Consider the following 23,754-nt stretch of genomic DNA (forward strand, 5'->3'; position numbering starts at 1 on the left):
AAACAATTTTATATACACATATATAGTGAATGAAACATATTTCTGAGTCAGTCTACATAAACAATGAAAAATTTGAAAGGTTTCTTTTTTATACTACACAATAATTTGACAATTAATCTTTATTTTTAATTTAAACAAATACAATAATGCAACAGTAAATTTAATTAACATTTAGGAATTTCTTATAAAGAAAACCAACGTCAGAAAAATTATGAGTAACATTAAAAGTAATGCAAATTATAATTTACAATTGTTAGTCTTTAAACACATCATGGAGCGACATTTAATGTTGTTATATAAAAATATTGTTCAGTAATTGTGTTTTTACTATGAAAAATTAATAATTAATTTTAAATAATTAACAAATTAATCCTAAAGCAGAACAATCATGACATACCAGATATAAATCATAATTACAATTGTTAGGTATTGTCATGAACTTTGGCACTTTGACACAGTTGACTGCATGAACTTTTACGGTTTCATTAATCAAATGTTTCACTTCTTGAATGGTACGACCAATTAATTTTAATTCACAAGTTGTACAACTTACATTATTACATTCTTCTTTTAATATAGCTTTCTGACATATAGGACAGAACACTTCTCTCTCCTCATTATCAATGTACATTACATAAGCTTCGATCTCGTCTTTTGAAAATTTCTCATATTCTTGAAGTATCCATTCTTCTGTATATTAATAATTTATAATATTAAATACTTTTTGCCAATTTTGTTATTACAAACAGCAAATTACTGATAATTATTACAAATTACTGAAATTTAATATTGATCAAACCTTCTTCATGAACAATTTCATTTTCCAATTCAATTGCCTCTTCCTGATTTAAAGGTTCATCAATCTCTTTGAATCTAAAACTTTTGCCACCATCATTTGATGTTCCCAGGTTCTTAAATTCTTGACGTATTATTTCTGTCAATGTATCCTGCGTATGTATAGAATCGAGTTGCAAACCAAATCTACGTCTGTTGAATAATTGATCTCGCCTTTCTTGCATTCTCTGACGGCATTTCTGAAAACAAATCGAGACAGGAGTATCTAGCAAAATACAAAGACAAAACCTTACATATACAAAAATGTCAAAAAATTATTTTTCTATAAATCTTTTAATTATAATTTTTTTTAATTAATAAAGTAAAGGCTCTCAATATTATAATAATACAAAAGAATTATTCGCAACTGTTTATAATGATAATATAAACAGAATTTTTTTTTCTTTTGTAGATATATAGAGTACAAAGACTTAACCAACTAATGTTATTCAAGATAATTTCAAATATTGAGGTAAAAACACTGATATAAGAAATATTTTATCCATGTAAGAATATTTTTTTTAAAATGTATTGCACTGTTTTTTAGTTTATTATCTGAAAATTTTTAAAACACAAAATAACACATTTAGTTTCTAACCTCTCGCAAAACCTCCTGTAACTTGGGTGAACCGTGTCTAATTTTATTTACATAATCTCTGCTTTTTAATTTTGATGTCGTACGACTGAACGCCATGACTTTTCACCTCTTCGAAATGAAATTAAATTATACAACAAATTTGCTTCTCATCAAGAGAGAAACGTCAAATTCACTTTCGGCGCACCACAATATTTCTTACTTCTCACGCATGCGCAATTTTACAAATCTGTTAGAAGACTACAGGGCAAGAAACCTCTTGAGAGGAATACATTCGAAAATTCTAAATTCTATCCGAGAAAATGCAATTAAAAATTTGTAAAACAAAACGTAGCCAAGTATATATTTAAGCAAATAAAATTCAATATAGCACTATTAAGATATAATTATACATAATTTGAAATCCCTAACTTTTTTTAAGTAATGGAATTGAAATATATATTTCTGAAGAAAACCGAAAGAAATAAGAAAAAATCTATATTATACTCTTTAATAAACTTAATTATAAAATAATGAATACATAATTAACTAGTTTTTTAAAAAATTCGAAGTTTTATATGTATATACATGTAATATTATTATAGTAAGAATGCTAACTATCATCAAATCACTAATAATAATCATAAATAAACCTATAATTTTATATATATATATATATATATATATATATATATATATATATATATAAAATCTTTTTTTTATAGCTTACAATTCTTTGGGATATTCATGTAATAGAAATTCGATCTAACAATTGGCTTAAGTTTTATTCACATTATGATGAATTGTCTATATACAGAAAAAAACAATGACGGCAGCAAAGTAAGACGTTGATCTGTTATTTCCAATCGAAACAACAACAGATGTTGACTAAACACGTACACACGAATAATATAAGGCATGTTATTCGTACACGTCTTCTTTGTCTGCAACATAGCGCACTATATCCTTGGGTCTTAATAATCTCTGCGCATCCATGTCTGGAATTTCGAAACCAAATTCATCTTCCATCGCCATTATAATTTCCACATGGTCCAGAGAGTCTAACCCTAGGTCATCTATAAAATGCGACTCCAAGCTCAGCTGAAAGGAAAATGAGAAAAATACAACATATTATTAAGATTTTATTGCATGTATAGGCTTCCTGCACAACTGACATGTCTTAAGAATCAATAAAACTGATTAAACTGAATATAGAAGAGAATAAATATTTAAATATGCATAAAATATTTTAAGAAAAAGTAACAGATAAATTTTCTTTTTTATCATATATTTTTTTTTTAATACGTGATAATTATTATATTGAATTAAGTATAATTAATAATAAAGATAGAGTTTATATCCACATGTCAGTATATATGCAGACGCCACGATCAAGCAAGGTGTTAACCAACTATTCTGTTTTAAGAGCTACTTTTTAATTAAGATATTTCAAATTGCAATCATATATGAAAATTATATCAACTATTATTTTTAACAGTGACAGACTATATGTATTTCAAAAGCCAATATGTTTGCATATATTATATTTAATTTATTATTATTGCTCTATTGATTAAATATATTGAGAATGTTGATCTCTGGTAGATACCTTCGCGGTTTCAACTTTGTCATAAAGTTTCAGAACCAAGAGCACCCGCTGACTGATAATGTCAAGGGTTAGCGGATCCTTATGACTGTAATGGCGTACCTGCTTGATGCGTGTGTCCCTTAAGCCCTGTAAAATTTTTCCCATAAAAAAATATACATATTTATGTAACCTTTTCTGCGACGTCTTCACTATAAGCAGCCACAGCTTTCAATACACGTTTTTCAATATCCTTAATCGATTTTGGTTTTGCTTTAACATCTTGACAAAATCCACGATTGCACTTCACCTGCATTTATCATAATTTAAATAATTTTGGTATTTTAATATTTATTTAGAAGATTATATCATACAAAAGCCTAATTTGGATATGTATTTTTCATTAAAGATATTATAAAGCATTTCTTTATAAATAAATAATAATTTTTTGTAAATAAAAATCTGATTGCATATTATATCATAACAGAATTACATACATAATGAAATTTTATTATAATTATTAGAAATATAATGATAGGTAGAATAAATAAGAATTTCAAATAGATTGCAATGTGTAAATAATAAAAATCAAATATATAAATTTAATAGTATTATTTAATAAATATTAAATCAAACATTATTCAAATTCTGAATGATTATATTAAGACAAGTAGTAGTGATTTAACAATGCTACTAAATGTAGGATTTAATTTCAAGTTTTAATCCTTTTATAGTTTTCTATTTGTAATTTCTAGAATATGTTTTCATAATATTCTTTTCATAATATTCACATATATTTCGAGTATATAAATGTATTTGCATTCATAATCAGATCTAATCTGCATTTTCTTTCCATATTCTTTTTCCTATCTTTTCTCGATGTTTAAGTATACACTTACTCTAGTCAAGAACGCAAGAAATGTAACATAATGTAAAATGCTGAATAAAATTGATTTTTTTTTACTGCAGGAATTTAAGGAAGCGCAACTATAAAGCGGGCAAAAAGTCTATCGAATTTTGACAAAATTACACCAGAGCGATCGAGTCCGATATTGCAATCAATTCCTACGTCGCTGTATCTCGATAAAAACGTTAGGTTCTCAGTTACATAATTTTACAAAACAACGCGTCGCGCAGAGATTCGCGTGGTGGAGGTTCGGATATTACGACTCGAGGACGATGTCCGTTTACCTGCGGTGCAACGAGCGCGCTTCGCACGTTGCAATGCAACAACCTCTGCTCGCATCGTGTCTGAATAAACGTGCTGCTCGCGCAACGCAAGCGACCGCTGATCGACTTCCTGAGACAGCCGGCGTTTCTCGCCAACAAGCGAGCACACGTCAGAGATGCCATTTTCAGTATACGACGAATGAACGAGAAATAACGACGGCGACGACCGACGACGACGATAACGAGACGTGGGGTTGGATCTGTTCTGGCAACAATACCGCCACCGCCGCGATCCTCCGGATATCCCACGAGTTACGAATATTAGCAGCACGTGGCGACATCTGCTCTCTTTTATCGTCCTTATCAGTCGAGAAACGGTGACGCGATAAAACGCGGTAAGTTTATACATTTTTATTTTTAAACGTCAAATGTCATTGTCTGTATAATGCAATATTGCGTAATTAGCATATGAAATAGTTTGAAATAAGTATATATAAAATTAACACGGAATTTATTATAAAAATTATTTATATAATCATATAAGCCACAGTTCATGAAGAATAAATTATTAAAAATAAGCACAAGTATCTATATATTTATATTACTATTATATCATTATTAATCAAACCTAAGTTTAAATATATGCTCGTTATCTAAAAATTCTAATAAATAAAAAAAAAATGCAGCTCTTATAGCATCTTAAATATATATCTTTAATATATGGCAATTGCAATTATGTGCAATTATGCGTTCCGATATTTACTGCCAGTACTGAAAATCTACAGTGTAAATTATAGATTTTCAATATTGACAATGAATATCTCACAACGCAGGCTATGTATACAAACATAAATAATTATATTGTTTTTACGTTAGTATGTTGCGTATATGTATAACAAGTGAACATTTCAAAAATACAATATATATTTGACAAATATATACTGCCTCACGCATTTTCAATCTTATTTAAAAATTATATCATCTGTTTCATACATAAGAAAAAATATAACAAAATATCTTTTTACATGTTAAAACAAATGTATTACAGAAAAAAAGATAAATAAAATTATTTATTCACCTGTTGTCTCAATCTATCTAACGTAAGCGGCAGTAGAGTGACAAATTCTTTGGATAATTTTATAAATTCATATTTTTTAAATTCTTCTTGAATATCTGGATGCTTGTCATAATAATTAGCAACAAACGAATAAGCCTCGAGACTCTTCTCTATGTTTTCTATCTTTTGTTCTAGGACGGAAGTTATGATCTTATTAAACAGTCTTCCAATGTGGAAGTAAGAGTACAATGCTTGATATAGTTCGCCGTTCGAGAAAGATGTAACGCCGTCATTGGATTCTCTCATCTCCAAAGAATTTACATAAAACTGGTAATGCTTTATGCTACTTTTCGCCAAGCGTTCGATCTTCGCTACCATTTGATTCGTCGGCTTTTCATTGAGCGCTTGCAAACGATCAATCTTTATATCCAATATTTCCGAATACGTTTCCGCCAATTCGAGCCAGATTTCTCGACAAATAACTCGGTAAAATCGTGGACTTAATCCCTGACTGACTTCCTCCAGCGTGTCTATCCGCCTTTTGTGCATCTTTGCTTGCCTGTCTTCATTTTCTTCATAGAATGCCAGATACTTGTATGCTTGAGACATGTCTTGCGCGATATGTGCATAATCCGACGCATGATTCTCGAAACTATAATACTGCTTTGCCTTATTTAGCCATTTCCGAACATTTAAAAACACTGGTCTGGCATCATCAAAATCCAATAGATATTTATCTGTGATTTCATTGGTAATTACTTCCAATTCTGGTTCTAAATCTACGAATTTTGGGTTCTCTGTACTTTCGTTCGCATGAGGGTATTTGCAAACCTCATTGGAAACTTCTACAAGTTTTGAATCGTTTGACTCGTCCTCCTCTTCAGCCTTCTTCATTAATCTTTCCTTAGACGTACTTAGAAGAGCAATACCATACTTTGCCCAACATCTAGCAATGTCTGCTGATCTATGAAAGTAATTTTCGTATTCAGCACTCGTGTTCTCGCTCATTTCCTTTGTGTCCTTTGCTTTTAAGATCTCTGAGTATTTCTGTAATACACAGGATGCTGCAGCTAAATGATGTCTTGCTTGTGGAAATCTGTCATTTTCTATAAAATATTGAGATATTGTTGCAGCATTTAAGGCCCACTCGACATGATCCAAATCTTGCATTATTTTGCTTTGACTTAATTGTTTGCTCAGTGTTCTGTGACAATACAATGCAAAATTACACTTGTCATCTAACTCACGACACACTTGTGCTAAATAATACAATGTTAATGTGTGAAGCTTCTCGAGAACATTCTTAGCAGATAAATCACCCTCTATCTCCTCAATACCCATGATGGTCACCATATGAACAGGATCAAGTCGAACATCTTCTGTAAACTTAATGTATATACTTTCTGCTTGCTCTAAATAATCTTTAGCTTCCTGATACGAGCCCTGTTGTGCATAAACTATACCCATTTGATTGTTGGCACTTATAGCTGGTAAAATGCCTTCAGGTGTCAGCTTGTATTCTTCCAACAGATTAATACATCTCATGAAATATTCTTTGGCAATTTCCATATCTTGCATGTCAGTTTGTAAGATGCCTATATTTAAATGAGTTATCGCAATCATTACGGTGCAAAAAGTTTCTTTGGTAAGCACATCCAATATCTCCAATAAAATTTCCACAGCTTTACATTTCTTTTCGTAAAGTTGATTTGGATCACATTTTGCTTCATGTTCTTTCATCAATACCTGAACCTCTCGATACTTTTCTTTTACCCATGATCGTGGATAATCGGTTATTTCAAAACTGCTATCCATTTTATTATCAGATATAATTTAACCAAAAAATATCTTTCAATATTATATATCCTTTTTTTTGTCTTGAAATGCTCGATAAAATTAGAGATTTATATCCAGAATTTATTTTAAATTTATCTTAGAAATATTCAAGATAGCATAGATCAATTATAATCATATTGTAGTGTCAGTGCCTAATAACAAAAATATAATTATGTACATTTAAAAATATTAAACATTTAAATATTATTTTATGAAACTATTAAAAAGCAATTAATAATTATCACATATAACCTTACCTAATCACAATTCGTATTCTTGTCTTATTAATAATAGGCAATTCAAAACACAAAATCCTCACAATGTCATTGTAATAAAACACTTGCCCCGTTTTATTGTTTATACTCGTTTGCCTTCTCGAAATTTTTTTAGTGTTTTGTTGTTATAGGGGTGAAGTAAAGGTACATTGCATTTATCATACGAATTCGTCAGAGGTACCGATTGGCTGCTAATGCAGCGCTCCACACAAAATCTTGTCCCCAGAAAAAGCCACAAAATTTACATATTAAATTTTTCTGAAAAATTTTCCAGTAATGTATTGTATTAATTTTACATTAATTAACAATTAGCCTATTGTTTTTAAAAATACCTACTTATACGATATTGTATATTTTGTAAAACTGCGATAGCTCTTATATTTGAAAATATGCCTTATATTGTCAAATTGCGTCAGAATTTTTTTGAGTATCGAAATTGTATTAAAATTTCAAGCGATATCAGTGACATCGATAACGGTATCTCCGCTTAGTGACATTTGGCCGTCGTCGCGTGGCGAGCGTGCATCTCACTCACTCGCGACTCGCGATCGCGAGTAGCAGTTCAGAGAGCAATTGATGACCGTCGTGCTGACAGAGAGAATCGGTCTGTCGTCGCGCAGTTTGTGTTTATCTCGCTGGCGAATATTTCTTTTCGTTCCGTCGCGTGACGAACGACATTTTACAAGGTCCCGGATAAAGTGCGCGTGCCGCGTTGTCTCGTCAGTGCCATATGTACTTCGTTGACAACGTTGGTCGATATGTGGGTGAAGCCACAAGAGGTGCTGCTCGCCAACGCATTCTGGTAAAGTCACACAGGCTTTACGTGCGTTTCCGATTATATATGCGATCGGCAATGTCGTTGATTATCGTGACAAGTTGCTGAACCGCCGATTATTATAGGAATCATTAATATTAATTCCAAAAACCTAAACAGATCGTTAAACAGCTATCGGTGAGCTTGTCGGCGACGCGACTACTCCTAATGTTTACGTTTACTTTGTGTCAAAAGACAGCTGATGAGAAGTGCCCTCCCAAGGAGCTCGAATCTCGAACGCTGCGCGACTTTTTATCGCTTCGTAATTCGACAATATTAATTACTCGTTGTTTAAATTACGTCTCTTTGAGATAAGAGGACAATATTGTCGGTCATTAATATAATGCTATAACAGTTGTATTTTTAATTGCGTGAGTAAATAACGGAAAATACTAGCATAAAAATGTATATATGTATAAATATTGTATTATAAATGATGTTTTTTGTCACGCAAATATCTGGTCATATTGATAAGCGGCATTGGAATCATCGCGTATCTTCAAATGTGCATTGTCTTAATAACGGTTAATATATAACAGATATTAATAAATTATGAATCATTGTTAATAAATCTTAGTAATTACAATTAATAATAATTAATTAAGACATGTGAAGAAAAAAAAGAGAATATTTAATGATTATTTATATTCATATTTATATTTAAATTAAATAATATAACAATCATTTTAACAATAATTCTGTAACAATTATTTTAATTATTTACATAGTATTAATTTTTTTGTAGGTATTTATTTGATGTTTAATGAGGGGAGGGATATAAATTATTTTATTTTAATTATATGTTTTAAAATATGAATACACTATTAATTATTCGGATCTATTTACTTTTCTTTTGAGATAGATGAAATATATTTGATTAATACATATAATTAAAATTTAAATAAAGAGTTATTTGTTATTTTGCAATACAGGATTACTGAGCAGGCTACTATATATTTTGTTTTACAACGTCGCAAGGGACATGGGAAAGCAAAAGGTCTCACTTCTATATTGGTGGGCACATTGGACAGCGTCTTTGATACTAAACCACCACCTTTCAGAATTCTTCATCAAACACCATCATCTGAGGTTTATTGGGGTAATGTGTCATAATTAAAACTTTTAAAATTGTAAATAAATGAGATATGTAAAATAATTTATAAAATAATAAACAGTTTAAAAAAAAGAAAGGAAACAATAGAAAATAAAAAAAATATTTTTTTTATACATATAACTTTAATTAAATTATATAATTATGCGGGCAATTATTTTTTTATTGCATTGTTCCCATACATATATTGTGTATGTTGATTTTAAAAAATATAAAGCTGGGAGCAAAACATACATACAATAGATATGTATGCAAACATTGTTTTAGTAGCAGTGATAGTAGCACAATAACTGATAGCAGCCTTCATTAGCATTAACAAATGCCAGCTGTGTAAAAAGCAGATGCTAAAGGATTATAAGTTCAGTACTCTTTTTCATATGTTTAGGTTTATATCTATGTATTTATGACTTCAGGAAATTACAGAAAACAGATTAATCTTTATTTTAAGCAGACTAAGTATTTAATGTCTTTTTTTTACATGAAAATGTATTTTATTGGAAATTTATAGAGGTGGCATGTTCCTTGACTCGCGAAGAGATTGTACAAGATTGGGAATGGCTCCATACCAATTTAATCACTACACTCACATCGTTCGATACAGAAGAAGAGATAACGGAATTCGTTTGTTGCAAAATCCAATCCATAATAGCAAATAGCATTCCAGATTCTCAATTTGCGGATGGTAGAATCATTAATTGTTATGTAAACTGTGTAAGAATATAATTATAAATGTACATAAATATTAATATTATTTGCAGAAGAAGATCCAGAATCTTTTAAAACTGTATCTTTTAAATTCCACCAATTGTTCAATATACCCAAAGAGGACAAATTGGTCAATTATTATTCATGCAGGTCTATAAATTTTAAATACATAAAAATTATATAAAAATTTAGTATTACATATATAATTTTAAGTTAAATTATTAAATGATATATTTTCCTTTTAGTTACTGGAAATCTCGATTACCTAGACAAGGATGGCTCTATTTGTCTGTAAATCACATGTGCTTTTATGCTTACATACTAGCGAGAGAAACAAAGTTAACTGTAAGATGGACAGATATTACTGAATTGAGCAAAACTAATTCCCTCCTAGTTCCAGACAGTATACGTGTTGTAACACGTGACAATAAAGAGGTAAACATTAATATACATTTCTATTTATTATTATTATATATATTCCATATGGCAATCAATCAGTTTCAATATTCTTTTTTTGTGTGTTGCAGCATTATTTTTCTATGTTTTTACATAAATCTGAAACATATTCATTAATGGAACAACTGACCAATATTGCTATGAAAAGGTATTTAATTATTTTTCTAATATATAACAATTATTTATCTTCATATATTAATATTGATATTGATTTTTACTTATATTTTTCTCAGACTTATTGATGAAAAAAGTGGATTCAATGAGGACAGAGATTTATTGAATAAATTAAGGTACATTTTGCTATATATTTTTTTCAGCAAATTAAATTGGAATAAACATTGAATTAATTTTTACTTTAGCAAAAATGTGCCTAAGAAACCATCTTTCTTGAAGAGAGATCTTGATGCACGGGCACATTCAGAAGCATACAGGCTTCAGTTTAGATTGCCAGGAACTGAAAAGTTAGATGGTAGCATCGATGCAACCCTATGGACTCCGTATAATAAAAGATATGTCTGGGGAAAGATATACTTATCTCAAAATTATCTGTGCTTTGAAAGTAGGGTAAATATCTTTATAAAATTTGATATAAACATTAAATGTAAAACTGGTTATAATATTTTACTTATTATATATTTGTATTTATATATATATATATATATATATATATATATATATATATATATATATATATACATATCTAGGTAAGAAGACAAGTCAGTTTAGTTATACCTCTGAGGGAAGTAACACTCGTTGAATCAGCGGAAAATCAGTCTAGTACAGGAGCGGATAAGTCAATACTGGTTACAACAGCGCGTTCGTCTTTTCTATTCGCTCAAATACATGATAGAGATTTTGTTGTGCAAAAAATCTCCGAGCTCCTAGCAAAGTCTAAACTCAATTATGTGTATGTTTACATTATAACGCGTTATTTTTTCTGGCTAATATAAAATATAAATATAAAATAAATATATAAACTATAAATATAAAATAAAGATATAAAATATAAATATAAATAAATATAAAATAAATAAATATAAAATGCAGATACACAAAAATATGAATTTTAATATTGTTATAGAGCTAAAGATAGCCTATATACATCGCATTCCGCGAGTAGTAACATTAGCAACTGTGAAGAAGTGAAACCTATAGAACAATGGAAGCCTCAACCGCCATTGATGACGCTTTTCAAAGCTCCATTGACCTCCGAAGCTGCATTAAAGCAAGAAGCTAAAGAAAAGCAATGGGAGCTTCATTTTGCTGAATATGGAAGAGGAATAACAATGTATAGAACTACGGAAACGTCAAAACTCATTATTCAAGGAATACCACAATCCCTTAGAGGAGAAGTTTGGCTCACCTTTTCTGGTAAGATATAAGTGATTCGGTATATCAAATAATAATGAAATTTCTCTAATACATTTCATTACAGGTGCTTTGAATGAAAAGGCAATAAATCCAGGTTTATATAAATCACTTGTCGAACAAGCTCTTGGTAAATCATGTCAAGCAAACGAAGAAATCGAAAGGGATTTGCATAGATCGTTACCAGAACATCCTGCTTTCCAATCTGATACTGGAATTAGTGCATTGCGAAGAGTGCTTTCCGCCTATGCATGGCGAAATCCTCAGATTGGTAAATTTGATATTTTTAACTTTCTTTTTATAATGAAGTAATCTTAAACTTTTACATAATTATACTGAATATATTCATAATTATATGAATTATATATATTTTTATATATAATTTTATATATAATTTTAATTACAATATATTTTTATATATCTAGTACATTTTAATTAAATATTAATTTATCGAAAATCAACGTCTTTACATTATAAAAATATTTCTTACATTTATGTTTAGAAATAATTATATAATTTAATGATATTGTCATTAAATTTGCCATTAACAAATTAATACGAGTTAAGAATTTTTCATAAGTCTTCTTGCAGGTTATTGTCAAGCAATGAACATAGTAGCTTCAGTCTTGCTAATCTATTGTTCTGAGGAATCAGCATTCTGGCAGTTATGTAATGTTTGTGAGTCATTACTACCTGATTACTATGATCGGAGAGTAGTTGGTGCTCTTGTTGACCAAGGTCTTTTAGAAGAATTGGCTGCTGAGCATTTGCCAATTTTACATGCCAAGTTACAAGAACTCGGCCTAATTAAAGTTATCTCATTATCTTGGTTTCTAACTATATTCTTGAGTGTCATGCCAACAAGTAGTGCTGTAAATATTATGGATTGTTTTTTTTATGATGGAGCAAAGGTTATTTTTCAGGTAAGAAATTGAATGAAATCATATATAATGTAAATTTTAAAAAACGAGACCTTTCTCTTTCTCTTTTACTTATTAAATTATAATAGTGACATTTAAAATAAATATATTATTTTTGTTGTATTAGATAGCATTAACAGTGTTGGAATGGAATCAAGACAAGTTACTCAATTGTCGCGATGATGGAGAGGCTATGCAATTGTTGACAGATTATCTTGGTGGCGTTTATAACGATGAAGGTCCAATATTTCCTCGGCCGGTTGATAGTACATCACCTAATAAAGCAAGAGAATATATAATACATATTTTATTTCATATATATCTAACATGGTTGTATAAAAACTATAATATAACTAAAATATATTTATTATTGCAGAGTATATCTATCCAAACATTAATTTATGAAGCATATTCGAGATATGGATCCCTGACAATTGGTTGGATAGAAAGATTGCGCCTGAAGCATAGACTTAGAGTAGTTCAAAGTCTGGAAGATGGAATTGAAAAAAATGTAATCAGAAGCGTTATTGTTGACAAATATATGAAAATAGAAGAATTGCAGGTAATGTAAATTTATATTTTATATAGACACGAATTTTAGAATGCGATCACAAATACTTGAATTATTATATGTATGAGCATGTACTTTCAGGAGTTATTAAGCTTAGTAAGAGAAGAGTTAATGAGTCAACGAAAATCTGAACCTGATCGCTACGATCCAACTCAACCGCCGTACGAAGCGTATAAAGTGGATTTCGATTTATTCAGAATATTATTTGGTGGCCTGTCTCCATGGGGAAAATGTACTCAGGCTGAATCTCTATCCGCTCGATTATTCCGTGTAAGTTCAACTTTTTTAAACAAATCAATTTTTATGTAATTAATGGCAATGTAAGCTTCTGTGTAATTCAAAAGCTATTTGTTCAAGAACTTTATATTGTATGACAATTAACATTTTAACTGTAATGCGTTTTATCTGAAAATTACGGTCCACTATATGAGAGATGATAATTACATACAACTTTCGCTATCGATTTTCAAAAGCGTATATATGTTCGTAAATGAGAAATTGCTTTTACAATTAGATTTATACGTCTTCTAACTAGAAGATCAATTATACAAACAATATAAAATTAATGCAGTTAATTGACAATCATTTGAAAATATCTTTTTAGTTGTTGGACCGTAATCGCGACGGCCTACTAAATTTCCGGGAACTAGTTCAAGCTATAGGAATGACAGCGACGGCTGACTTGACACAAAGATTAAAGCTATTATATACGTTGCATTTACCGCCGCTTCTTACCCCTGTCGATTTTGAGTCACCGACACATTCGGCAGGTAAATATTCAATAATATGTTTCTGACAGCGTAACCCTTCTTGTTTATATGTGTTGTATATATGTTGCTACTAATTAATTAGATGGAGCCGAAGTAGCTGCGGAAGCTACGGACTTCTTCGACAGTATGGAACAGAGTGTAGCTTCCTTGGAAATGCCAATTAGCGTGGCGGAAGAACCGACTGTAGGCACTTTATCGCGATCTACGAGCTTGAATAGCCAGCAGGGAGAACAATCGTGGGAAGTTCAGAGCATGGGTAGCTTACGCTCAATGATAACATCGAAGGACAGTCCATTGGATCTCAAAATCGTGCCAAAAATGTCTCAAGGACATTTTATAGCTTTATGGAAAACTCTTTACGATATGTTTCCCGCGCAACCCGAAGAACAAGAGACATATCATTGTATTGCTTCCATAGGTAAGATATCTACACATTGTCACGTACGTCTAAAGATCTTGTTTTATATAAAATACAATTTGTTTAATTATAATTAAATAAAATAATTTAAAAAACCACAGGTACCCTTTTGCTCCAATTAGGAGACGTTGGTAAGAAATTCTATGTAGAGAGAGAAGAATCTGAAGATAGTTTGCTTCTAGCTGCTTCCGCAGCTCAAACTTCTTCAGTTATCGAAAGGGTATACATATTTTTAATTGTACTGGCGCATACACATACACAATTAATACTCTTTATTACAATAGTTAGCTTATTTATTCGGTGGTTGTTTCAGTCACCCGATCGTAATGGAAATCCGTCGAGTATAACATCATCCGCTGATCCCGATTGGTCGATAACTGTTGAGCAATTTTTGGCATCAGCTTTAACTGGTCAGGCGATAGTGGACTTCTTTAGTAAACGAACTGATCTCATGGAAGCTATGGTAACATTGAAGAATCGTAGATTCAATCGAGTTCATTCTTTATCAGACACTCCAACCCTGAATGGATGACATATGGTAATCAATGTGTAAGAGACTATAATATCTATATATTTCTCACAAATAATTTGCTCTTAGAAATTGACAAAAGAGAAGATAGAAAATTGTTTAACAAAAACACATACATTATTACTATTGGAAAATAGATTTTAATTTGAAATGAAAATCATTTGCACGAGTGACAATATCTAAGTGATATTCATAATCGAAAAGTTGCATCAAGGTTTATGCAATTATTTTCTAAATTTCTGTTGATAAATATTTTTGATAAACACCCTTTTTTAAAAAACATTATATTTAGCATTAAATTTGTTTTTAGTAACTTCTAATATTTTTTTTTTTACAAAACAGATTTAGCCATATTCCAATATACACATATAAAAAATTATAATCCTTAAAATATGATTCATCTAATACAGTATCAATGATTATTTTTATTATCAATTTTGAAAAATATCTCAAGAAGGATATACATTTAGTATATATATATATATATATATATATATATTGGCCTACTTTATTAATCTTATATCTGGTAAATATGTAACGAGATGCGCCAATAGTAAATACTCAGGGTAAAAATTTGAACCAGTTCCATTATTTTAAGATTATGTATAAGTAATGAGAATTTTTAAGCATCTAATACTAACAGACATATATATATATATATATGTGTGTGTGTGTATATATATATATATATATATATATATATATATATATATGGATATATGCATATATATGATGCGTTTTTCCAAACATGTTTAACAAAAATATATCAAATAATTACGAAGAATTTATATGTATAGTAAAAAATATTGGATATATGTCAATAGTTATTTACTTATAAGCTTATTATTCTAATTTTGCTTTACAATGTTAAACATTAAACTTTATGTACAAATATGACAGAATATTGACATATTATTCAAGTATTATTTGCTTAGCTATTATACAGAAATAATAAATGCAGAAATATTAAATATAGAAAAAGATTAAAAAGTTACTTAGAATGCATCCACATATTTACAACAGGATTGTGAGCATTGAAATTCATCTTGCAATAATTTCATATTATAAATTCCTTACATCTATGGCACATTCTAGCAAAACAAAAGAAAAAAATAACACAAATATATGCAAATATATCAAATATGTTCCAATAAGAATATGCTATATGTTATCTCAAATAAATAAAATAAAGCAAAACATCTTTTATAATTCATTTGATCATAATATTAACTCAAAATTTTTTAAATATATGCAATTAGAAATATATATCTAAAATATTATTCTATATATGTAAATAATAAAAATTTAACTATAAAAAGAGATAACATAATGCAATTTTTATATACAGTATTATTTGACTCTCTGATTGTTGCCTTCCAATAATACAAAGTTCTGATTTATCATGAAAAGTTTTAAAATATCAAGATTTGTGAATTTTTAGTTATATTCTGTGTATAAATTGAAAATAATACGAGAAAAAATTAATTAGAAAAAAATTTTCCTGAATTTAAACTTTGTGATATGATCAAATTTTTGTAAGTCCATTCAACTGTAAAGCTATGCGTGTCTAATGTAAGAGAATAATAATATAAAAAGTTTTAGATGATAATAATTGTAACAAATTGCATTATACACTACATTACTTAAAAATACTAAACTGTTTGTTAAAAAGATTTTTATAATCTTTGCAATCAGGGCAATAAAAGTCTGGATAATTTTGCCCTGTATCAAATAAGAATGGATTTTTATGTAAAATGCAGAGAATTTGATCGATTACAATTCATGGAAAATTGCCAATTCCAATTGTACATGGCACAACATAATATACACTTTAGTAATAATTTTTATTTTTATATAACTAGAGAATATATATTCACATGAACATAATTTTATGAACGCGATTCATGAGCGATAATATGGCATCTGACACACAGAGGAGTCTTATTATATCAATGTATTATATGTGTATATAGATATTTCATACTTGTAATTGTATGTATAAAAAATATTAAATAAATGTCAGATATATATATATATCCATGAACACAATAATTTAAATGAGCAAACCACATGCAAGTCTGAGTTACTTACATATAGCTTAAAAATTCATATCTCAAGATTTTGAGAAAATCTTTTAATGTTTGGAATTTTTGTAGCTAATCAATTTTTTTTGTGAAATATATCTATCATTTTCAATAAAGTGAGATGTGTATATATATATATGTATAATGAATATAGTTAAAATTTTATTATTTTTAATAATAATAATTATTAAAACAAATATTAATTTTTTTTTATATAACTTCTCATTTTTAAATATGGTATTTAAAATGTTCTTTGTATTAACTTTGTAATAATAAGTAAATACTTGTAATAAGTATTGTAGCACGATTCATGTAAGTGGAATTACAAGGATATTGAAGAACATAAGATATTTTTTTTTTAAATTTACTGGAAATTAGAATTGATCATATAATTTATATTAAAAATTCTTCGGTAAAAGTCCATCCTTCTTTGTCAATCGCACTAAACAATCGTCTGATTCACCCTGTAAATAAAAGTTTAATATAAGATTTTGTTATATAAAAAGGCTACTGTACATTTCTGTATCAATATTGTATAACATTGATAAAATGTAATTTAATATAATTAAATAATATTATGATTTTTTGTATAACTATTATGTTTATTGTACTAATGTAAGACTTGCCAAAGTAATATGATGAATCACACTATATAATTGTTTATGTACACTTATATATAGAAATAATTTATACATACCATACGACGAATTGCTCCACAGATTGCATACATCTTATGAGTGTCTGTCATACGTCCAGTTTCTGGATCGACATCAGCCAATGTCAACTGTATCGATGCATGATCCTTAGCATGAATGATACGATTACTTGCAGAGCTGTAGACAGAAAAATACTTTCAAATGTATTTTTTCAAAATAAGCTTTATGTATTTGTTTATAATTTTTTTTTGTTCTACGGACACGTCTATCATCTACTTTATTTTACATAGAAGATATAAAATAGAAGTATAAGCCGGTAAAAAATATTTCTAGAAAATTTGATACTGTAATCTAATAACGTATTTAACCTCACTTTACAGATTGCAAGTTATTATTTATTACACAGTTTAAAATCAATTTTAAACATTATCAAAGAGAAGCGCGTCAATTTTGATTAAATATTTCAATGTAAAATTTTGCATTTATGTTCTTTATACTATTTAAAAGAATTATTCGTAATCGAAATACACACGTGTCTTACCATTTTCGTGGGATGTACAAGTCAACCAGATTTCCCAAATCGTTCTCCATTTTTTTATAGCTGTAATAATATCGTAATACTAACGATTAATATATTCTTTCTCTATACAGAAAAAAATGTAACTGTGCAATTATGAAATTATTTAACAAATATTTCTCGCTTACAATCGGCGTGTCTTTCTCTCAAAATGGCTACCAAACGAAAAGACCGACCGATATATTCTATGACTGATGGTGCTTTAAATTTCAAGTAAGATTCAAACAGGATAGACATAAATTAAGAAAAAATAAAAATAAAACAGATATGCATTATTTTAAATTTTATTAAATTAGTGTGATAAATGAAAATTTATTAATCCATCTTATTTTTTTTTCTCTTATCATTATTAAAGATAGATTCCTAAGAAAGAGGAAGAGTTTACTCTCTATATATTTTTCTTATTTTATGTCAAAACATTGATAGATGTCGCCATCACACGGGTATTCGTAGCAACTCGTTACGTAAAGAACGCAGAATTCAATCGGGATATATGTATCAGAGACAAGCCTGACAGGCGCCATGAAGCCGTTTTTGAGGGAACCCATTTTCACCGCGTGATCTTTTTTCACTTTAACATATATTATGAAGTAATATATATATATATATATATATATATATATATATATATATATGTGTGTATATATATATGTACAATATATATATAAAAAATGCTCATTTTATTTCGACGTCTTCAATAAATCCATCTTATTTTTATATATTACAATGTACCCTGCCTTACTAAAGCACGTAGAATCATATCTTATTACTTTCCGTTCTATTTTATTAAAAATTTTATACATTTTGTTGTGCAGACTATCTACACTCCAAATCTAAAATAATAATAATATATAAAAATAATATATAAAAATAAGATGGATTTATTGAAGACGTCGAAATAAAATGAGCATTTTTTATATATATATATATATATATATATTACTTCATAATATATGTTAAAGTGAAAAAAGATCACGCGCAGTTGCAATTAATAATATGTAATAAAAAATTAATGAATGTATATGTTTCATACTTTTAAGATCCACAGTTATGGATCTAGCACGGACACGAACCATAATTTGTAGATCTAGCACGGACGCGAACCGCTGGAAAGTCGATCCAGCTACGAAGTTCCACCGGCTCTAAAATCGATCCAGTTAGCGCCACTGTACCGCGGTGAAAATGGGTTCCCTCAAAAACGGCTTCATGGCGCCTCTCAAGCTTCTCTCTGTATGTATGTATCAGAGAGAATCTCTCTGATATCAGCTCTGTTGTGGAAATTAGATTATAAATTTATATCAAATTAATATCAAAATAAAAATGGAAACGATATTGGAACAGCAACGACGATATCATGAAGAGAGGGAACGATTGATGGATGGAATGGTGAAAGAAATGTTACACAGAAAGGCAGCTCATCGTGAAAACATCAATTCGGAACATCGTCTAAAAATGTTATTGGATCAATATATGGATAGTACAATGCATTTGGAAGATTTGTATGAAGATAAAGATGGGCAGAGGAAAGAGGAGGTATGTTAATATAAAATTATATATATATTTTGTGTGTGCATGTATGCGTTTAATCTAAAATAAAGAGAAAAAAATATATGCCTATATATATATAATATATACATAAGCATGTATGTATATGTGTGTATGTTGTATGTGTGTGTTTTTCAATTTAATAATCCAAATATTTATTATGTTTTAGGTTCAAGCACTCTCTGGTCCAAATGAATTCTCAGAATTTTATTCACGTTTGAAGTCGATAAAGGAATTTTATCGGCGACATCCTAATGAAATCAGTGTTCCTATGTCTGTCGAATTTGAGGAATTAGCTAAAATGAGAGAAAATCCAACAGAAGAACTGTCCAATCTTGTCGAATTTACAGATGAGGAAGGTTATGGAAAATATCTCGATCTTCATGAGTGTTATCAAAAATATATTAATCTTAAAGGAATAGAAAAAATAGATTATATAACTTACCTATCAACTTTTGATCATTTATTTGATATTCCTAGAGAGAGGAAGAATGCAGAGTATCAAAGATATGTTGAGTCTCTATTAGGATATTTGACAGATTACCTAAGCAGAGTGAGACCTCTGTTAGATATTAATACAGAAATTGCAGAAGCCAACAAAGATTTTCAGACTCATTGGGAGAAAAACACATTCCCTGGTTGGCCCAAGGAAACTGGAAGTGCTTTGACCCATGTAGGAGCACACTTGGAATTATCTGCATTTTCATCATGGGAGGAATTGGCATCTCTTGGCTTGGACAGATTAAAATCAGCTTTGATGGCTTTAGGACTTAAATGCGGAGGTACGCTTGAGGAACGGGCGCAAAGACTTTTCAGTACAAAAGGTGAAGCCTCTTTAGATCCCAACTTATTAGCTAAAAATCGAAAGGGAAAGTCAGCTAAAACTAGAGATTCTGAGAAGCAAAAGGAAATTGCGCGACTCGAGGCTCAGGTGTATAGGCTTGCCGAACTAGTATCTAGTCAACGAGTAGCTACGAAAGAAAATGTACAAAGAAAACAAGCAAGAACCGAGGGTGAAAGAGGCGATTCTGATGCAGAAGCAAGTGCGAGCGAATCGGAAGAAGAGGATGACAATGAGGTTCCATATAATCCAAAAAATTTGCCCTTAGGCTGGGATGGGAAACCGATACCTTATTGGTTGTACAAACTGCATGGTCTAAACATTAGTTACAATTGTGAAATTTGTGGCAATTTTACATATAAAGGTCCAAAGGCATTCCAGAGACACTTCGCGGAATGGAGACACGCTCACGGCATGCGCTGTCTTGGTATTCCGAACACGGCTCATTTTGCCAATGTTACTCAAATTGAAGATGCCCTTGGTCTGTGGGACAAACTCAAAGCACAGAAACAAGCAGAACGTTGGCAACCAGAACAGGAAGAAGAATTTGAAGACTCGCTTGGCAATGTAGTCAATCGCAAAACGTATGAGGATCTTAAGAGACAAGGCCTGCTATAATAAAGTATACATCAAAATTGAATTTTATTATAATATTCAATCGTCATTTGTATTACCAGTTTTTATAATCCCTTTTTTCACATTAAAGTATTTTTATCAATAAAATATCTCATCCAATTGTCTGGAATTCTGTTAAATTGTATTAGTATTAGTAATTTGAAACTATTTACACACTACACACATATATATTGTACATGTATCTCACTTTTTAAGATGCTTCATGTTTTGCCTACGTTTCATTTTGGCATAATTGATCTTGTGATTTGTGATTGTTCTTGAAATGGCTGAAGTATTTTGAAGGAAATAGGAAGTTTAAAACAAGCTAAAGGAATGTTTAAAAGATAAATATATTAATATATTAATGTTCAATAGAAGTATGTTATTACTATATTGCGAAAAGCGATATCTATTTAATCAATACTTCAAAAGCAAACTGTTAAAAAAGATTTGATATAAAATTAAATAACAATTTCAAAATATTGCTTTCACTATTAAACGCAATGAATAATAAAGTAAATAATAAGATTTTCTCTTTTGATAAAGTATAACAGCTAAGTATCGCATGCTTCTTTGTTAACTGTTTCTTTTTTTTTTATTCACATTTTACCCTTATCAAATGATTATAAAAACAAGTTTTCATGTATGGGTGTGGGTGCGTGCGTGATGTATATACAATAAGATATTTTTGTAATAATTAAATTAAATTGTATTTAAAAATTAATTTTTAAGAAAAATGATAGAATAAAGTAATTAGAATATCTGTTCTCTCTCTCTCTCGCTTTCTCTCTTTTTTTCTATGACAGAAAAAGAAACACGTAATATTTAGGAATAATAATTATAAATTATGACAAATTTCTATATTAATAGCATAGAATTATATTCAATAAAATTTATACGTAATAAATTTCTATATATTTTTCACTATTAATTTACATACTATTCAGTTTGTGTCTAATATAAATATACTGTTTATACGCATGCATGTATCCATATAATAGAGAGATTACTATTTTTCAAAAATAATATAGTTAACATTGATATAATAATGTTCATTACGATATATTCATTTTAATTAATGTAATAAAAGGAAATAGAATCGTTGTACATATATATAATTATATAGCAAGTCATAAAATTTTATTAGATAAAGAATAATTTCGTAATCGCGTTTACACGTACACTTTAAAGCGCGTTATTAAAATATGTATCAAATAATATCATTTTAGTTAAGAAATTTTACCTATTTTAGAATCATTTGATATACATAATATTTTAATGCGTCAAGTTTTGTCACGTAGTATAGTGAGTATTTATTATTTTGGCGCGATAAGAGAGAGAGAGAGCGCACTGTCTTTTGTCCTTGACGCTTGACGTCACGCGTTGAGTAGTAAGAGAGGGGGAGCGCCGCGTACGTGACCCGCGACAGCCGCGAGTCATTCATTCCGAGTGTGGCGGGCGTAGTGACAGTGCGCGCACGTGCTTTTACTCCGGCGCGGCGCGTCTCGCGTTCGATCCTCGAGATGAGTGCGCCGTAAACGTTTCTCGCGACGATAATACATACGATAATAATACTACGGTAAAATTTAACGTGTTAAAATATCTAAAGCGATTCCAAAATAAAATAATATATGTAAGTACGTGAATAATATATGTAAGTAAAATAATAACATGATATTCGGTCTTGGTGATGTTTTAGCGCGCTCATTATTGTTTACATTTGTCTCGGCTTCGTCTCGTAATCGAGCGAATTCCATTCGCGATTTGATTCCCTCGATCGATTATTTGTCTTCTTCCGCTTTAGACTTAATAATTCTTGCTCGAAGTTTGATCGTTGAATTCCCGACTTGTCAACTCCAAAGGTAATTCTCGCGCGTGATGAAACGGGATTTTCGACCGTCCCGAAATTCGGGAGTGCCGTTTAAAGTATATTACGTGTGCGTAAAAGTGCGGGAGTGTTGTCCAAATATCGCGCGTTTTTATTTTTTGTGCTATTTAAAATAACGCCCACTTTTACTTTAAATTTTTGGTGCGGTTTAAACAAATTAAAAAAAGTGTCGTGCATGTAAAACAATGGACTCTGACAATTTGAGACGAGAAGGAGGAGGCCTAGGAGAAGCCTCCTGCATCAGCGCAGCACCCTTAGGGTAAGTATTATTATTTGTACGTTAATTATTATAAATCGTGTACAGAAATTAATTCGGTTTAATTATTTGAATTATTTTAACAAGAGAGGCTCAGAGAGAAAAAAACTTTTAATTAAATTCTAATTAAATAAATTATTTTTATTTAAAAAATAGTTCTTTTAGAATTTATAAAATTATTCCATATTTATATATATATATCTTATTATTATACGCATATATATCTCATTATTATACAAATATAAAATTTGGCGAGTACAATATAATAATTTGTTTCTAAATATTAATAATTTTATTTT

At 29.6% G+C, this 23,754-nt stretch overlaps 5 protein-coding genes across 7 annotated transcripts; 2 read left to right on the top strand and 3 right to left on the bottom strand.

Moving 5' to 3' along the window:
• Window positions 1-18: 18 nt before the first annotated feature.
• Window positions 19-1,780, bottom strand: LOC140666254 (RPA-interacting protein). Its single transcript, XM_072893233.1, has 3 exons — window positions 1,433-1,780; window positions 800-1,034; window positions 19-690 (listed from the first exon to the last, which is right to left on the bottom strand). The coding sequence occupies exons 1-3, from the start codon at window positions 1,526-1,528 to the stop codon at window positions 359-361; spliced, it is 663 nt and encodes a 220-aa protein (XP_072749334.1). The 5' UTR covers window positions 1,529-1,780; the 3' UTR covers window positions 19-358.
• Window positions 1,781-2,174: 394 nt separating this feature from the next.
• Nd-acp (NADH dehydrogenase (ubiquinone) acyl carrier protein) lies at window positions 2,175-7,803 on the bottom strand. 2 transcript variants are annotated; one of them, XM_072893231.1, is made up of 5 exons: window positions 7,668-7,803; window positions 7,314-7,589; window positions 5,242-7,208; window positions 3,187-3,303; window positions 2,175-2,509 (listed from the first exon to the last, which is right to left on the bottom strand). In XM_072893231.1, the coding sequence occupies exons 3-5, from the start codon at window positions 7,033-7,035 to the stop codon at window positions 2,330-2,332; spliced, it is 2,091 nt and encodes a 696-aa protein (XP_072749332.1). In that variant the 5' UTR covers window positions 7,036-7,208; window positions 7,314-7,589; window positions 7,668-7,803; the 3' UTR covers window positions 2,175-2,329. The 2 variants fall into 2 exon arrangements, with proteins under 2 accessions (XP_072749332.1, XP_072749333.1); XM_072893232.1 differs by having other exon boundaries at window positions 7,314-7,546; window positions 7,668-7,801.
• Window positions 7,804-7,877: 74 nt separating this feature from the next.
• Window positions 7,878-16,134, top strand: Tbc1d8-9 (TBC1 domain family member 8/9). Its single transcript, XM_072893226.1, has 19 exons — window positions 7,878-8,133; window positions 9,078-9,244; window positions 9,765-9,938; window positions 10,015-10,111; window positions 10,207-10,396; window positions 10,489-10,565; window positions 10,651-10,707; window positions 10,777-10,981; window positions 11,122-11,324; window positions 11,499-11,788; window positions 11,853-12,056; window positions 12,377-12,708; window positions 12,833-12,988; window positions 13,082-13,267; window positions 13,358-13,546; window positions 13,881-14,046; window positions 14,129-14,464; window positions 14,566-14,684; window positions 14,778-16,134. Exons 1-19 carry the CDS (start codon window positions 8,090-8,092, stop codon window positions 14,994-14,996), a joined length of 3,411 nt encoding a protein of 1,136 aa, XP_072749327.1. The 5' UTR covers window positions 7,878-8,089; the 3' UTR covers window positions 14,997-16,134.
• Window positions 16,135-17,425: 1,291 nt separating this feature from the next.
• Rps21 (ribosomal protein S21) lies at window positions 17,426-18,500 on the bottom strand. Of its 2 annotated transcripts, XM_072893234.1 has the most exons (4): window positions 18,439-18,500; window positions 18,275-18,334; window positions 17,775-17,910; window positions 17,426-17,541 (listed from the first exon to the last, which is right to left on the bottom strand). In XM_072893234.1, the coding sequence occupies exons 2-4, from the start codon at window positions 18,322-18,324 to the stop codon at window positions 17,476-17,478; spliced, it is 252 nt and encodes an 83-aa protein (XP_072749335.1). In that variant the 5' UTR covers window positions 18,325-18,334; window positions 18,439-18,500; the 3' UTR covers window positions 17,426-17,475. The 2 variants fall into 2 exon arrangements, with proteins under 2 accessions (XP_072749335.1, XP_072749336.1); XM_072893235.1 differs by lacking the exon at window positions 18,439-18,500 and having other exon boundaries at window positions 18,275-18,432.
• A 1,004-nt stretch (window positions 18,501-19,504) lies between these two features.
• LOC140666110 (splicing factor 3A subunit 3-like) lies at window positions 19,505-22,218 on the top strand. The gene is made up of 2 exons (XM_072892927.1): window positions 19,505-19,843; window positions 20,025-22,218. Exons 1-2 carry the CDS (start codon window positions 19,631-19,633, stop codon window positions 21,312-21,314), a joined length of 1,503 nt encoding a protein of 500 aa, XP_072749028.1. The 5' UTR covers window positions 19,505-19,630; the 3' UTR covers window positions 21,315-22,218.
• The last annotated feature ends 1,536 nt before the right edge of the window (window positions 22,219-23,754 follow it).

The sequence above is a fragment of the Anoplolepis gracilipes genome, chromosome 5 (genome assembly GCF_047496725.1).
Source record: "Anoplolepis gracilipes chromosome 5, ASM4749672v1, whole genome shotgun sequence".
NCBI classification, from domain to species: domain Eukaryota; kingdom Metazoa; phylum Arthropoda; class Insecta; order Hymenoptera; family Formicidae; genus Anoplolepis; species Anoplolepis gracilipes.